Genomic DNA, 18,303 nt, shown 5'->3' on the forward strand with positions numbered 1-18,303 from the left:
CTGCAGTGGAGAGTATCTATCAAAAGAGGTCCAAAGAAGGAACAGTGGTAAATCAGCGACAGGGTCATAGTGGCCAAGCCTCATTGAGCATGTGGGGAGTGAAGCCTGGCCCCTGTGGTCCGATCCAACAGACAAGCTACTGTATCTCAAATTACTCAAGAAGTTAATGCTGGTTTTCAGGAAAAGGTGTCAGAATGCACAGTTCATTGCAGTTTGTTCCACATGGGGCGGCAGAGCTGCAGTCCAGTCAGGGTGCCCATGCTGACCCCTGTCCACTGCCGAAAGAGTCAACAGTGGGTACGTGAGCATCAGAACTGGGCCCCGGAGCAATGGAAGAAGGTGGCCTGGTCTGATGAATCACGTTTTCTTTTACATCACATGGATGGCTGGGTACGTGTGTGTCACTTACCTGGAGAACACATGGCAACAGGATGCACTATGGGAAGAGGGAGGAGGCAGTGTGATGCTTTGGGCAATGTTCTGCTGGAAACCTTTGGTCCTGCCATCCATGTGGATGTTACTTTGACATGTACCACCTACCTAAGCATTGTTGCAGACCATGTACACCCTCTCATAGAAATGGTGGATGTGGCTTCTTTCAGTAGCATAATGCGCCTTGACACAAAGCAAAAATCATTCAGGAATAGTTTGAGGTGCACAACAACGAGTTTGAGGTGTTGACTTGGCCTCCAAATTCCCCAGATCTCCATCCAAGCATCTATGGGATGTGCTAATCAAACAAGTCCAAACCATAGAGGCCCCAGCTCACAACTTACAGGACTTAAAGGATCTGCTAGTAACATCTTGGTGCCACTTTTACATCACGTGGAAGGCCGGGTACGTGTGCGTCACTTACCTGGGGAACACATGACAACAGGATGCACTATGGGAAGAAGGAGGAGGCAGTGTGATGCTTTGGGCAATGTTCTGCTGGGAAACCTTGGGTCCTGCCATCCATGAGGATGTTACTTTGACATGTATAAACTACTGAAGCATTGTTGCAGACCATGTACACCCTCTCATGAAAACGGTGGCTGTGGCCTTTTTCAGCAGGATAATGTGCCCTGTCACAAAGGACAAATGGTTCAGGAGTGGTTTGAGGAGCACAACAACGAATTTGAGGTGTTGACTTGGCCTCCAAGTTAACCTGGGGAACACATGACAACAGGATGCACTATGGGAAGAAGGAGGAGGCAGTGTGATGCTTTTGCCAATGTTCTGCTGGGAAACCTTGCATCCTGCCATCTATCTGGATGTTACTTTGACATGTAACACCCACCTAAGCATTGTTGCAGACCATGTATTCCCTGATGGCTGTGGCCTCATTCAGCAGGATAATGTGCCTTGCCACAAAGCAAAAATGGTCCAGGAATGGGTTGAGGAGCACAACAACGAGTTTGAGGCCTGGTTTCTCCCAAGGGTTTTTCTCCATTTCTGTCACCTATGGAGTTTTGGTTCCTTGCCGCTGTCGCCTCTGGCTTGGTTAGTTGGGGACACTTTCCAGCTATATTGTATACTATTTGAACTGAACTGGATGATGATATCACTGAATTAATTGATGAACTGCCTTCAACTGAAAATTGATTGTTTACAAAAATGTGTTACTTACACACTAGTGTCCTGTTTAAATACTGTGAAGTTGCTTTGACACAATCTGTATTGTTAAAAGTGCTATATAAATAAAGGTGACTTGACTTGACTTGAGGTGTTGACTTGGCCTCCAAATTTCCTAGATCTCAATCCAATCGAGCATCTGTGGAATGTGCTGAAAAAACTAGTCTGAACCATGGAGGCCTCACCTCGCAACTTACAGAACTTAAAGAATCAACTGCTAACATCTTGGTGCCAGACACCACAGCACACCTTCAGGAGTCTCGTGGAGACCATGTCTCAACAGGTCAGGGCTGTTTTGGCAGCAAAAGCAGGACCAACACAATATTAGGAAGGTGGTCATAATGTTATGCCTGATCGGTGTTCACTACTGTTAATAAGTTTGTAGCCAGTAAGATTTTTAAATGTTTTTGAAAGTATCTTATCCTCACCAAAGTTGCATTTATTTGATCAAAATACAAGGAATGTTATGAAATATTATTACAAATTAAATTAATTGTTTTATATCTTAATATATTATGTAATGTATTACATACATTTTGTGAGTCATTATAAAACAATTACAATTCCAAGCAATCTGTCAAGTTCTGTCAGATACAGTATTAGCCAAAAAGCCAATAGCAAGAGACAGGAGGCAGAAAAACTTAGCAGAGCTTCTTTAGATTCAAACACAGACAAGACCTGTCTTTGTGCCATGTGTTGTTATTTGCTAAGGGCTACAAACCCACTGGCCAAAGTTTGCAGTCAAAAGAATCGTCCCGAGCACAGCAAAACAAGAAGAAAATACAGGCACAGAGCAGTGTCTCTGTACTGTAGACATGCTCCAACACACTTCTAGTGTGTCATCTTAAATTATGATTAAAAGGAATTAAATAAGTATTTTGGAAAATTCTGCATAATGCACCTTTAAATACATTACTGATGCAATAAAAATGCCATCTTTTGCTTATAGTCTGGCTATATAGCCTAATAGCCAGACTTTGTTCTAGTCATGCCCTTGCACTTCAGCTTAAGCTGGGTGTAAATGTATATTTCTATATTGTACAATTTGTTTTCCCAAGGTTCAGTTATCAAGGACATTTCCAGCGATGTTGTGATATGACTAACATGTCTTTCCAACACATAATTTCAGCACTTCATTTAACATATAGCCTACTGGAGTTCATAACAGACTGCATGACAGACAAACAAATGATTCAGCCGAGTAAGAAAACAAAGAGCCGAAATATATGATCTTGCTGTCTGAACAGGCCGGTTGTTTTTGTGGCATGGAAATCAATGAGAATTGCAGACAGAATGTTGATTCTGGAGCAGATTTATTGACTGCTGTTGTATCATAATCAGTCTGTTCTCGGTGTGGCCTGTCTGTGATGATGGAGACAGATCCAAAGACGTTAGTTGCAGTTGATTAGACACATTGTGTAATTTGGCCATCAGCAAGATTAAAAACGCTCTGAATAATCCTTTGGCAGGAGAACTCAGTTAGAATTTTTGGCATGAACAATTTCATTGTTATGACTCAGTTTTTGACTGCAACAATGCTAGGGTGTTGTGGGAGGTTTTCAGAGTGTTGTAATGTGAATGTTGCTAAGATGTTGTCAGTGGTTGTTGGCCCATTCTATGCAGTTACTAGGGTGTTTTGAGTGGTTGCCAAGACATTGTGATTGCTAATATGTTGTAAGGGTGCGTCTCAATCAGCTCCCTATAGCTCCAGAGCTCATGAACCAGTATATCACGTACATGAATCCAGTGACTGCTAAGTACCTTGGCTCACTGCATATTGGAACAGAGATTACTCAATTGCTGGCGGTGTGACTACGTACAGCGTCAATGGACATCATTGTAGAACGTCACCACTGGAATTAATCAACAACAGGCAGGACCAATCTCTCTTTGACATTTTTTATTCTCTTTAAACACATTGATCTGTAACATGTTTTTACAACATTTCAGCCGAATTTTAATTATAGATGTTAACTAGCTGTGTTCACTACTGTCTAATAAATGTGTGTTTATGCTGAAATATACTAAAAACAGTGTAATCCATGTCATTATATTTATCAAGTTGGCTTGTGTGATTTATGTTTTGTGCTTCATAAATGTGATGTAATTATCAGTAAGGGAGCATAGTGAACATCGAAGCACCTTAGTTTTTATGATGCATTGTGGGATTTTTCAGGGAATTAATGTCCAGTGCACTGGTAGGATTTCACGATTGAGACGGCCTTTAAAATGACCAGACCCTGATCAGTGCCCTGACTACTGAAGAAGGGAGCTGATTGAGATATAACAATTTGTAATTGTTAACAAAGGCTTCTGTACCAAATATTACATTTTTTTTGACTCAAGTGATCAAATACTTATTATGTTAAAAAATCATACAATGTGATTTCCGGATTTTATTTTTAGATTCTGTCTCTCACAGTGGAAATGCACCTATGCTGAAAATTCTAGACCCCTCCATGATTTCTAAGTGAGAGAACTTGCAAAATCACAGGGTGATCAAATACTTATTGACCTCACTATATATATATATATATATATATATATATATATATTAGTGGTGGGCCGTTATCGGCGTTAACGTGCTGCGTTAACGTGAGACTCTTATCGGGCGTTAAAAAAAATATCGCCGTTAATCTATTCTCAAAGTTGGGTTGGGAGCTGGGTCTAAACTACGCAAGATATGATGACTTTCACTTTGATATTTTAGCGCAGATGATGTATACCTAGTCGAATTGCACTGTAGGGGGCGAGAACGAGTCTTCAACTTCTGTGAAATTACCACATCAAATGAGACGTGCAAAGTCTGCAAACATGGATGCAGTTATGAAGCCGCTTCAGGGCAGGTGCGTTCTTAGACCCTTTTTACTGGGGCACGCGTCCCAGTGAAAATCTGCTGTGCCCCAGTAAAATCTCAAATTTGAGTTATAATTTACTTTGATAATCCCGAAATAAAGACATTAAACTATATGCAACAACTGAATTGACGCTTCTAAAAGCAACGCAGTTTAATCAAAGACTATGCACGCAGATAGGCTATTCTTTCCCGTGCGCGTCTGTGTATTTAACGGCAACGCGCACGTCGTGCAGCCTTTTGCGCAGAAGTACTTGGTTACACAAGTTTGTATAAGTACTTATGTTGTAAATGCAATTGTCAAGCAGTTTGTGATGCATTTTGGAAACAGGAGATGAGCGCCTGATCTAATGCGCCACCTGGCCCGTTCTCAAAGACTTACTTTTAGTCATTATTTGGGTAGCACGCATATTCTGATTGCCTTCATCAGAATTCAAATTAGCCATTTTAATCTAGATTAATCTAGATTAATTCCAAGATTTAATCTAGATTAATCTAGATTAAAAATAATAATCTATGCCCACCCCTAATATATATATATATATATATATATATATATGCTCAGAACTCCTTAGCAACTGCATAAGAGCATAAGAGATGCTAACAACTACCCAGAACACCTTACCACACTGCAACATGCTACATGTGTGTGTATATGTATACCGTGGTGAAAAAAAAAACTGCATATGCTGGTTAGGTAGTTTTGATGCTGGGATGCTGGTTAGGTATGTTTTGATGCTGGTTTAAGCTGGTCCTTAGCTGGTTTATGCTGGTCATTAGCTGGTTTATGCTGGTCCTTTTGCTGGTTTATGCTGGTCCTTGAGCAGCACATGACCAGCTAAGGACCAGCATAAACCAGCTTAAACCACCATCAAAACATACCTAACCAGCATCCCAGCATTCAAAACTACCTAATGGTGTTTTTTTCACCAGGGTAGGTAGATGCTACATTCAACCACTCCAGAGACGTCGACATATCCGTCATCTTGGAATGGTCAATATATTGTACTCACAATAAAAATCAATGAGTTGCAAAAGGCAACAACATTACACAGCATCTGGTTGTAAAAACATATAAATTAAAATTCCTGAAGAAACTGGAGAAATTTTCACTGTTAAGAATGTGTTGGTTTGTGTTTTGAATATGTATTGACTCAATATTACAGCTTTTTAAACTAAATGTGATGTTAGCTAACGGTTTTGTCTTGTATTTTGTTCACTGACCAGCTTTGACATTCCAATATAGCGGGTGGCCTATGTATAGCAGCCTGAGATTGTCTTACTATAGGGAGATAAGAGGGTCTGTATTACTAAGTATTGGCATAACAATCAACTTGGATCATGTGTGCCTTAAAAACCAATCACATTACAGCCTTGATGTCAGAATTTCAGTCAGTCAGATTTGTGCAACATTCAGTCGTTGTTTACGGATGGGAATGAATGGGAAGTGCCATAAGTTGAATCCCACCTGTCGCAAAAAAGTCAGTGACTTCTCTTATAAAACTGCATTTCTTCTGTGTAAACTCTAAAAATAGTTCAACCCAAAAGTATTGTTTAGTGTCAAACATGTTGAAGATTAGCCGATAGGTTGTCGATTCAATAAATTATAAGCTGATACACAGCGTAGTGGGGCCTCTCCTCCATTGATATCCATTACAAAAAACAGCCTCTGGTCTCTTTTCCAAAAGTATCTTTTCTGTTTTTCTAGCATTAGCCATTAACCTTTTTTGCTAAAGGCTGCAGGCTTGCCTTTTTCAATTGGCTTTGTACCGGTCCATAGAGAAAGCCGCTAATAGGCATTCTATATAATACTTATCTATGAGTTCTGGGCAGTTGTCAGCATATTGCTATGCAGTAAGACACATCTCCTCTATAAGCCATGTGATCTGAGATATCATTTGCATATGCAGAATAAAAACATTACTTGCCAAAGTTCAACACTAAGTTTGCTATAGCTCAGTAGTAATAGTGATGCTTACCTTATCTAACACCACTAACAAGGGCAGGGTGCTCTCTTAGGATCCCTGGCCATTTTACTCTAGTTAGGATGAATAAATAGGCAAAATCTAAAAGCTATTAATAGAAACACTGCTATAGATTAATTGACTGACTGCTTAGTGATGTACATTGACAGCATTCATCTCATCTGAAACCCATGTGTCAGACAGAAGCACTTCCAGTAATGGCCATCACTCTGAACAAGAGTACTAGAGTTTTATAGAGCACTGATGGTCATTCAGACCTTATTCTCTCCTTTATGGTGCTCTGCATGAGAGAAGCTCATATTAGCACTCAAATATTTATAACGCTTATCTGGGAACAAAGACCATGTTGAATACATAGCTGCAGGCTCACAGCGGCACATTAGACTACTGAAACTTTCCAAACAGATGCGTGGAAGAGATATTGAGAAAAGCAATCTCAAATTGACCCAGATGTGAAGCTGAAACATCTTGGATCACCCAGAAGGAGTATTTTGTGATAATGGCTGTGAATAATAGTGTGAATAATCCTGTTCATAACAAAGCTACTTAATAACTATCAAAAGAAATGAATAGGCATTAAATATTGATTTGAGCCTTTTATCACGTGATATATACGAAAAGAAAGTGTAAAGTGATAGAGACATGAAAGTTGCACTTTGTAGGCGATTGGCTTCCAGGGTAAGTGGGCAAATTTGGTTTATACAATTTGTATTTATTTATGTATGTATGTATGTATGTATGTATGTATGTATGTATGTCAGATTCATACTTATTTCTAAAATATTTGAAAATATTTATGCATGTATTATCTTTTTAGTTACACATAAATATATATTTTTTACTTCTAAAACATTTAATAACAATTTACATTAATTTATGGTAAGGTACTGTACAATTAACTGTTTTTAAAGTGATGTTTCTTCATTAAAATTATTTCTTTCTTTCTATCTATCTTTCTTTACTGTACTGTATAACTCGTTGGCTATTAGGTGGTGATATATAATGTGATACTAAATGATTACCATATCAACAAATAAAAATCACAAGGAACACAAAGAAATTAAATACAAGAACACAAATAAAATTAAATACAAGTCACTAAGCTATTTCCATGGTACATTTAGAAAAGTATACCATGGTATTACTGTGGTTAATATTTAACACTGAATATTTTGTGTAATGTTTTCCTTATAGATGGTTCATTAAATTGTGGCAATTTGTGGCATTTCTTTTTCTTTCAGAGGAGGAACTGCGGAAGCTACGAGAAGAAACCAATGTGGAGACCATTAAACAGGAGTTGGAGAGAGAACGCAGCAGAAGACTTGAACTGGAACAGAAGATGAGTGACGTGCTGAAGACCAGGTGAAAAACCAACTCAAATATAGACACACCAACACAAATAAGCTTAACAGAGTTGACATAAAGTGTCAAATAATGGATGAGCAGCACAGGAGCCTTAGGCCACAAATATGCAACACTTTATGCAAACACTAAGTTCTGGGGATTGGGAATAGAGAACTGCTTCTTATCTGGAATTAGTTCCATCTTAGTTTGGTTAATGGTAACATTTTATTGTACACATAGTTATTGTAACCTGATTTATTAAAAACATCTTTTTATAAATTAAATTGAATTTAAAAAGACTAACAATGTGTATCAAACTAGTTATTATTGAATTATCAGCTTATTTGTATTAGGGAAGCACAGTATACTAATACCATATCAGTTATCGTTCAACATTAGAATTTTTGTAATCTGTACAGATTAGTTTACATTACGTAGACAAAATAATATATAGTTTAGTACCGGTGACTTTGTTTCTTCAGTAGAACACAAAAGAAGATTTTTTAACTCAAACCGTTGCAGTCTGTCGGACATGTAATGTCAGTCAAAGGGCATCAAATCTTTGAGAGTAAAAAAAAACATACACAGACAAAATCAAATTAAAACCTGCGGCTTGTGACGATACATTGAGGTCTTAAGACACAAAATGATTGGTCTGTGCAAGAAATGAAACAGTATTTATATCATTATTTACCTCTGATCCACTGCAACTGTTCAACTGTATTGAGCAAGTTCACAACAGCCAGCACATGACAGATTAACGTTTGTGCAAGGAACTTTTTTTTGTGATTTGGTGCCCATTGACTGCTATTATATGACTAACAGACTGCAACGGTTTGAGTTAAAAATCTTGATTTGTGTTATACTGAAGAAACAAAGTCACCTACATCTTGGATGCCCTAGGGGTAAGCAGATAAACATCAAATTTTTATTTTTGGGTGAACTATCCCTTAAGGCTTGTGAGTCCAAACATCACTGTAATTAAAAAAAAAAAAAACTAAGTGTAGGACATACTTTGAAACAATTTTTACTCAGAAAGTGCTAGTAAATTTCACAAACTAACACATCAAATTAAATTGAAGTTTAAAGTAGAAATACTGAAATAGTATTTTCATGTAAAACGTCTCGGGTTACGTATGTAACCTTAGTTCCCTGAGGGAACGAGACGCCGCGTCAGAAATGCTATGGGGAACGCCATTGGCGGGCAGCACTCTGAGTCATGTCTAACAACCAATAGACGACGGGAGTGACGTCACAGGCGCGGTGACGTCAGCGACCAGGAAGTATAAAGCACGTGCGTTTGAAGCCGGCGGCAGCTCTTTAGGAATGAAGCGAGCGCCGCAGGGTGCGGGAATTATGGTCCGTGACGCGGCGTCTCGTTCCCTCAGGGAACTAAGGTTACATACGTAACCCGAGACGTTCCCTTCCGGGAACTCGAGCCGCATCAGAAACGCTATGGGGAACGAGATGTCAACGTCCCCATAATTTCCACGCCCTGCGCAGTGTCTGCTAGAAACAGGACGGAAGAAAGTTGTGTCTGGTGGTCCTTGCCAGAGCACGGGAAGAGCCATTGTCTAGTATTCCACGGACAAGAGGGCAGTATGATCCTCGGCCCTCGGGCACACGAGGAAGGTAGTAGACCCCTGTCTGGTCGCCAGCCAGAGCAAGAGGTACTCCTCGGCCCTCAGGCGCACGAGGAGTCTCAGTCCTTTGTCTGGGAGTAGCCAGAACAAGAGGGACCGAAATAACCATTGTCTAGTGTTCCACGGACAAGAGGGTGTATGTGGTCCTCGGCCCTCAGGCACACGAGGACAGTGCACTCGACCTCCAAGAGTGCTCCTCGGCCCTCAGGCTCACGAGGAGAAGGTAGTCCTTTCTCTGGGGTTCCACCAGAACAAGTGAGACTCAAGAACTCGGTCTGGTATTCCTGCCAGGACACGGGGGGAATAAGCCATTGTCTAGTATTCCACGGACAAGAGGGCTGTATGATCCTCGGCCCTCGGGCACACGAGGACAGTAGTGGACCTCTGCCTGGTCGCCAGCCAGCGCGAGAGGTACTCCTCGGCCCTCGGGCACACGAGGAGTCTTAGTCCTTTGTCTGGGGTTCCGCCAGAACAAGAGGGACTGAATAAACTCGGCCTGGGAATCCTGCCAGGACACGAGGGGAATAAGCCATTGTCTAGTATTCCACGGAAAGAGGGCTGTATGATCCTCGGCCCTCAGGCACACGAGGATGCAGTTCTCTACCGCTGCTTGTCATGTTTGACCACTCGCAGGGGGAGAAACACTCCTCGGCCCTCCTCGGAGAGGACAAAGGAGCCTGGAGTGGCTCGAAGGTCGAGTTCGTAACGTCAGGGGCGAGGACCAACCCGCAGCACTGCAGATGTCCTGGATTGGGACACCTGCCATGAGAGCTTTAGAGGCAGACAAGCCTCGGGTAGAGTGAGCCTTGACTCCCAGTGGAGATGGGAGACCAGAGGACTCATAAGCAGTAGAAATGGCATCTACGATCCATCTGCTGATAGTAGGCTTAGAAGCCGGATGCCCCCTTTTTGGGGGGCCGAAACAGACAAACAATTGCTCTGTCTTACGCCACACGGCAGCTCTGTGGACGTATGCGTCCAGCCCTCTAACTGGACACATACAATTATACTTCCTATGGTCGGCCTCCATGAATGGAGGAGGATAAAACGCCTGTAGCGTGATAGGCTGAGGTGCTAGGGACGGGACCTTGGGAACGTACCCAACTCTCGGGTAGAGAAATGCTTTGGCCATACCGGGAGCAAACTCAATATGAGAGGGGGCCACCGAAAGGGCCTGCAGGTCCCCAACTCTCTTTAGAGAGGTGAGTGCTAGCAGCAGCGCTGCCTTTATGGTAAGCATGCGATCTGAGATCTCCTCTATGGGCTCAAATGGAGGCTTACACAGGGCTTCCAGCACCACTGCCAGGTCCCACGTAGGGACCCTCGGTTTCACTCGAGGCCTCAGCCTGAGTGCACCGCGGAGGAAACGAATGACCAGGGGGTCTCTGCCCACTGAAAGGCCACCGTGAAGGGCGTGGAAGGCAGATATGGCCGCCACGTACACCTTCAAAGTGGAGTGAGCCAGCCCCGCGGTAAGACGAGTTTGTAGGAACTCCAGTACTGTACCAATCGGGCAGTTAACTGGGTCTAAATTGTGTTCTTGACACCATAAAACAAACAGGTTCCACTTAAGGCCATACAGTTTCCTCGTAGAGGGAGCTCTGGATTGGACAAGAGTCTCAACAACCTCGGTTGAGAGACCAGCTTCTATGAGTTGCGCCCCCTCAGGGGCCATACCCATAACTTCCACCTCTCCGGGTGGGGGTGGCATATCGCGCCCCCAGCCTGCGAGAGGAGGTCCCTCCTGACGGGGATCTCCCATGGAGATCCGTCGAGGAGGGAGATTAGGTCCGAGAACCATACTCGGGCCGGCCAGTACGGGGCTACTAGCAACAGCCGCACTTGATGCCGGTGTACCCTTTCCAGAACTCCTGGGAGCAGAGCGATCGGGGGAAAAGCATACAGACGAAGCCTCGGCCACGTCTGTACCATGGCATCCAGTCCGAGAGGAGCTGGAGGAACTAGAGAGTACCAGAGGGGACATTGTGATGTCTCTTGAGTCGCAAATGTCCACCTGAGCCTGGCCAAACACTCTCCAAATCTGCTTCACTACTTGAGGGTGAAGCATGCATTCCCCGGGCCTTGGCCCCTGCCTCGACAGGACGTCTGCTCCCACATTCAGATGTCCAGGAATATGGACTGCTCTCAGGGAGAGAAGTTTTCCTTGCGACCACAGGAGGATCCGGTACGCCAGCTTGTATAAGGGGCGTGAGCGGAGACCTCCTTGGTGATTTATATAACACACCACCGCAGTGCTGTCTGTACGGACCAGCACGTGACGGTTTCTCAGGTCTGGAAGGAAACTCTTCAAGGTCTGGAATACGGCCAGCATCTCTAGGCGGTTTATATGCCAGGAGAGATGGTGATCGCTCCACAGGCCTTGGGCTGAGCGGCCACTCATGACAGCTCCCCATCCAGTAAGGGATGCATCTGTCGCTAGCGTGACGCGGCAACAAGGAGCCCCCAGAACCTTACCCTGAGAGAGGAACCAGGGTTTCTTCCACATGGCCAAGGCACGTAGGCAACGCCGCGTGACCTTGATCTTGCGGAATGGGTTTCCCCTCGGGGAGAACCCCCTGGTTTTGAGCCACCACTGCAGTCGTCTCATGTACAGCAGACCAAAAGGTATCACGTTGGATGCTGCTGCCATAAGACCTAACAGTACTTGGAACTGTTTGACAGTGAGTGACAGGCCTAGCTTGACTGCATTTACTGCAGTAAGGATCGACTCGATCCGAGCAGGTGACATTCGTGCCTGCATCGTGGTCGAATCCCAGATTACACCTAGATAAGTGGTCTTCTGTAGTGGAGAGAGCACACTTTTCTTGGCGTTGAGTCTCAACCCCAACTCTTTCATGTGAGCGAGAACAACACCTCGATGTTGAACCGCTAACTGTTCCGAACTGGCCAGGATCAGCCAGTCGTCTATATAGTTTAGTATGCGGATGCCCTGGAGTCGCAGAGGAGCCAGAGCAGCATCCACACACTTTGTAAAAGTTCGGGGTGAGAGAGATAGGCCGAAAGGAAGCACTCTGTATTGGTAAGCTTTGCCCCTGAAAGCGAACCTAAGAAACTTCCTGTGTTGTGGAAGGATGGAGACGTGAAAGTATGCGTCTTTTAGATCTGTCGTGACAAACCAGTCCTCGGACTTGATCTGAGACACGACCTGTTTGACAGTCAGCATTTTGAACTTCAGTTTTTTGACTGAGCGGTTCAATTGCCTGAGATCTAAAATGGGCCGAAGCCCTCCATCCTTCTTGGGAACAATGAAGTACCGGCTGTAGAATCCGGACTCTCTGTACTGTGGAGGGACCACCTCGATGGCCTCCTTCCTCAGGAGAGTTTCTACTTCCTGTTCCATTACCAGACCCTGCTCGGGGTTCACCAGAGTTGGAAATACCCCGCTGAAAGGTGGCGGCTTGGCGCCGAATTGAATACAATAACCTTTCTCTACAGTGCGCAGGACCCATGTAGAAATATTTGGCAGTAGTTTCCAGGTCGGCTTGGTAGGCTTGTAGGACTGCCATGGTGTGAAGGCAAGCCCCAGCCTGACCTGCTGCCGTGTACGCCTTGCCCATCAAGCTCGATGTCACTTTAAGTGGCTTGGTGGGCAAGGACGGAGCCTTCAAGAACGATGCCGAGCCGGGGGACAGATAGCTAGCCAGCGTCTGTTCAACCCGTGGCATCGCCTTATACCCATACTCCTCCGCACCCGCCACATTCCCATAGTTCTCAGCGGGATTAAAGAGGCGGAAGGAGTATGGCTTCTCCCACGATCTGGATATTTCTTTGTGTAGATCGGGGAAGAAGGGAAGGCTCCGTTTAGGAGGTGCTGACTTTGTCCACAGGAAGCGTTCATCTAGACGGCTTCGCTGCGGCTCATGTGTGTGTTGTTCTGCGGGCCAAGCGATGTTCAGCTTGGCCACTGCACCAGTCAGCACCTCAATGAGCTCCTCATAGTGAGGCGGTTGTGGTGGTTCAGGGCTCTCCACATCAACCTCCTCGGAGGAAGATAGAAGAAGCCCTGAAATCTCCTCTTGGGGGGAAGTAACCGCAGTGCGGGCTTCCACATCCAAGAGGAGATCGCTCGATCTGCTGAGTGAGGGAGGAGATAGGGGTTCACCCGTCTCCATACCCTTCAGCAGATCAAGCTGCGAGCCCCACGAGTGCAGCCGCCGCTCCGCCTCGGCGGAAGCGGGGCCAGACCCACAGAGCGCTCTCGCTGAATGACAAAAGCTGCCGCCGGCTTCAAACGCACGTGCTTTATACTTCCTGGTCGCTGACGTCACCGCGCCTGTGACGTCACTCCCGTTCGGAGATCGACCATTCGGAGATCGACACCTCTTGACTGGCAAGACGGCCGTGAGCAGAAACTCAAACAGTGCAAGTGAGTTGTTCAAAAACTTTCTTTTTAGTAAACTCTGTGTACACAAACAATGTTCTCAATGCTCGAGTTCATGTGTAGAGACCCATGTGATACTTCGAGCAAAGTTTCATGGTGTGTCGAGCCTTCTTAGTGTTGTAAAAATATCGATTTTGATGCACTCAAAGTTATGCCCCTAGTATTCCCATTCACCAGCCATTGACCACAAAACGAAATCACGGTCAATCTCAAAAACGGCTCGTTTGTCGTATATATGCTTTTATATATAAGTTTGTCTTGTTTACAGTAAAAAAAAAACAGCCCAGGTTGCATTGTTGGCAATAGTTATCCTTTAACTTTTTGTTTCGTAGAAAACTTTTACTGTAGCATTAGGTTATTTAATAGTTTCCTTCTATAGTCTGTGATAAATTGATGAGTGTTAGCAGTGTTCAGTGACCCGGTCCTTTACTCTGTCTGGCTGTCACAGTAGGACTGACCGCAGTGGGCGGCCTATGCCACACGCTGAGCTATAAAAATAGCCACTACATCCCACCCCCTATGACCCCTCAACAGGAAGTCAATGTCTATACGTAGAGAGTCGTGCACAGTAATATGTCAGTGCGAGGTGTTCTTTCCACTGATGACATTTCAGCATCTAATTGATTCAGATTGGATGGACAGGACATTTTTAGGCTTGCACAGGAGTATACTAAAATGTGTTAAATAGAAGTTTCTGATCATTAACCTGTAAATATGTGTAGAAGATCAATGTGTTGATTTAACTTAAACAGTTTTATGTTGCTTTAGCTTAGACTAAAGACTATTTTTAATAGTTTAAGTTTTGTTATTAACACTGGCCACAAAAAAGTGTATGTCCATAGTTGAACTGCACCCATGGTTAGTTCAAAGACACCAAGGTGAACATGACATCATTGAACCACAAATAAGCTTGATTCCAGCTGGTTAAGAAATGGCTCAGACATGTAGAGTTTGGTCTGAGAAAAAGTTTGAATTGAATTGAAAGTTAATGTAGTTTGTGCTTCCTGATCCAAGGTGTGAAGACTCTCCACCTCAGCCTCCACGGAAACAGCAGCCACCTGCAGCTAATGGCACAGGTAATACAGCCCTCAATGTTGTGACCTCAGAAGTAACACATTTATTTATTTTTAAGATGACTATACTTCTACATCTCACAATTTTAAGATATATGCTCAATAGTACATTTTAAGGCAGAAACTGCTATTATTAACTTTTTTAATATTAGTTTATTCTCAAAAGTATAAACAAAAATTGTTTCCCAATGTGTGTGCTGTAAATTAAGCATATTAAAGAAAGACTTTGTTCGCTTTTTATTTGAAATTATTTAAATAAAAAGCGAACAAAGTCTTTCTGTAATATGCTTAAAAATAAAAGCAAGTTAAGTTCCATATTTGTAGCAATAGCCAAAAATACGAATTGTATGGATCAAAATTATCTATTTTTCTTTTATGCCAAACATCATTAGGATATTAAGTAAAGATCATGTTCCATGAAGATATTTTGTACATTTCCTACCATAAATACATCAAAACCTATTTTTTGATTAGTAAAATGTATTGCTAAGAACTTCATTTGGACAACTTTAAAGGCCATTTTTGATTCTTTTGCACCCTCAGATTCCAGATATTTAAATAGTTTCATCTCAGCCAAATATTGTCCTATCCTATCAAATCATATATCAATGGAAAGCTTATTTATTCATGATGTATAATTCTCAATGTTTAAAAAACTGATGTTTATTACTGCTTTTGTGGTCCAGGGTCACTTGTGGAATTTTGAAAATCTTTTTTGAAAAGCAGTTTGAGAGGAGCATTCTTACCATTTATTTTGCTCTTTTTTATAATAAAAATAACACAAAATTGTAAGATACTGTACATATTATGGTAAATGTAGTATCCCAATTACTGTATCCAAACTTGCGTACTACCAGAAAAAAAAAAAAATCAGAAGGCAAAAGAAAAAAAAAAACAGTCCTGGGTGAGGATTTCATAATTTTTCATAATTGTCACCTTCAATTTATCTGTCAGTATTTTGAATTCAGATGAGGGCTCTAACCCTGTATTGAGGTTTAGAATTTTCTAGCTGGTTTGTGGTTTAGGTTAGTGACTCTGAAATCTCTGCTTCAGGAAGCTTTCAGCTGTTATTTTAGGCACTTGTCTAAATTTGTAGACCATCTAGGCCAAACCAACCCCTTTTGTTTTAAGGCAGAAAATTAGAATGTAGAGCACAAACCTCTCTCTCTTTCGGCCTCTCTCTATCTCAGTATGGCCACTGTAGGATTTAGATTAATGAAGATTTAGTTTTGGGCTCTGAATGAAATACATGCCTAAACTGTCTCTGCAGACAAACAGCAGAAGGAAACAGTGTGTTCGCGGCTGCAGAGCTGGCTCTATGATCGGTTTGGAGTCTATATCGAGGATTTTCGCTTCCAGCCTGAGGAGAACACGGTTGAGGCTGAGGAGCCACTAAGTGCTAAAAGGTCAGTGAAGAAATATGTGGAATTGCAATACTCTACTCCCTTACCACGTCCCAGAGATCCTTTTCTGTCTAGTCAACATCTGCCCCCCTGTGGCCAGGTTGCTTTTAGTGAGAATACGTTTAGTGGCAGAGAAGAGATCTTTAAAAGAGGCAGGACTTAAATCAACTGACATACTGTAACATGGAGCTTCTATTTTCAGCAGAAATTTAAATTGCATAGGTCCTAATATATATGTTCCCTTCGGGTTCTATCAAATTATGTATTTCTCAGAGGGTTAGACTTCAACATGCCACATTTAGACATTACTACACAAATATGTTTACATTTCTCCATGTCTAAGGTCAATTACACATGAAAAGTACTGTAGTTTAAAGATCTGGCAAAATTTTAAAGAGCTGGCCTCCTTCTTCTGGGCTGAAGCTAAATATATATCCTATTCTGATGGCTAATGTGGAAATATATTCTTCATTTAATTAACTTATTGCAAAAAATATTATATATTATATTAAAGATGCTGTAATTATTGTTAGAGCTTAACTCATTTTGTGCTATTTGTTTGATGCAATTGAAAATAAGACTGTTCAGCATGCTTGTAAAAGTTTTTTAGGGTATTTTATTATGAGCAACCCAGAAACTTACAAAGAGCCTTCAAAATAAGAGATGCCTATGATAGCAATACCCAAAACTTTTCTTAAATCCATAGCCTGGTTTTGCTCAGAATTTTCCTGAGATATATTTGAAGGTGTTTGCTAAAAAGCTGGCTGTAAGTCAATAGATATTACACATAATGGACCACAAACCCACTGATGTATTTTCAGTGTTTTCAGGTACACAACATATTAAACAGACTCTTTAAAGGCTCATTTTTATTTCTGTTGTTATATAAGCTACACTGACTTAAATGTAAAAATTCACTTGGTTTACTTCATTGAGGCAGTTATTTTGAACCCTATTGAGAACCTTTGAGGTTTTGCGGTCTGTGGTCAAGTTCACACGTGCCAAGCAGGAGTTCTGGGTCTGATGTCCAGTCAATGCATGTAACTGCCTCAATTATACATGAGGCTATTAAGTCCATGTCTCCTGAATGTCCCCTTAGGGATCAATGAAGTACATCTATCTGTCTCTGAAGAGAGGTATTGAATGTGTTCTGGCCACAACTGTCTGTTTTCATTGATTTACACGGTTTAAGTGTCACTGTGCTATAAAAATACAAGACAGGCTATGGTTGGTGAAAGAAATCTAAAGCCAAGGTCACTTTTACCTCACTGTTTGTGCATCAATTATACCTCAAATTGTTCTTAGCTTGTGCATCAAAATTTAGTTGTGCTTTTGTGCTTTTGCTTGAAAATGTTTTTGTCTTTGTTTCAGACTAACAGAAAATATGCGACGACTTAGTAAGTCCCTTTTTTGTTGTTGTATTAAAGTGTTTCTGTGGTTTTGATGATGTTGAGACATTAGTAAACACTTCATAGATTCACAAATATTGTTTCAGCCTAACTTACTTAACATTTTATTTTTATTTATTTCTAGAACGGGGTGCCAGACCGGTGACAAATTTCTTACGGAATCTTTCGGCCTTATCCAACTGGCACTCAGTATATACATCAGCGATTGCCTTCATTGTGAGTTGTGTTTAGAGACATATGTTAGTTATGTAATTTATACTGTAGATGGGAGAGTGACACATAATTGCTCCTGTATTTGTTTACCACAAAATTTCACAATTATATTTACAAAATCTATTTATTTGCTTATTAAATTGTAATAACTTTGGACCAGTTTTAGTCTAGTATTTATATACTGCTATAGGTTCTATTAACACTTTAAATTAGTTGTATTTTTTTTAATGACACAGGCTTCTCCCAAAAGATAATAAGGCATTATTGTGGAAAAAATATTTCTCAGCTTTTATTTTATATTTGAACAAAAAGTGGCGTGTCCAAACTGTCACAGTTTATGGGAAAATCCAAAGTTCTATACCA

General features: G+C 42.0%; 1 protein-coding gene across 1 annotated transcript in view; it reads left to right on the top strand.

Moving 5' to 3' along the window:
• Positions 1-222: 222 nt before the first annotated feature.
• LOC141332865 (GRAM domain-containing protein 4-like) overlaps positions 223-18,303 on the top strand; it is a 36,169-nt gene continuing 18,088 nt past the window's right edge. Inside the window, exons 1-6 of the mRNA XM_073837827.1 lie at positions 223-601; positions 7,695-7,815; positions 14,857-14,918; positions 16,186-16,321; positions 17,690-17,715; positions 17,852-17,943. Of these exons, the coding sequence (XP_073693928.1) occupies positions 223-601; positions 7,695-7,815; positions 14,857-14,918; positions 16,186-16,321; positions 17,690-17,715; positions 17,852-17,943 (816 nt within the window). The remainder of the gene's footprint in view (positions 602-7,694; positions 7,816-14,856; positions 14,919-16,185; positions 16,322-17,689; positions 17,716-17,851; positions 17,944-18,303) is intronic.

The sequence above is a fragment of the Garra rufa genome, chromosome 4 (genome assembly GCF_049309525.1).
Source record: "Garra rufa chromosome 4, GarRuf1.0, whole genome shotgun sequence".
In the NCBI taxonomy this organism is placed as follows: Eukaryota; Metazoa; Chordata; class Actinopteri; order Cypriniformes; family Cyprinidae; genus Garra; species Garra rufa.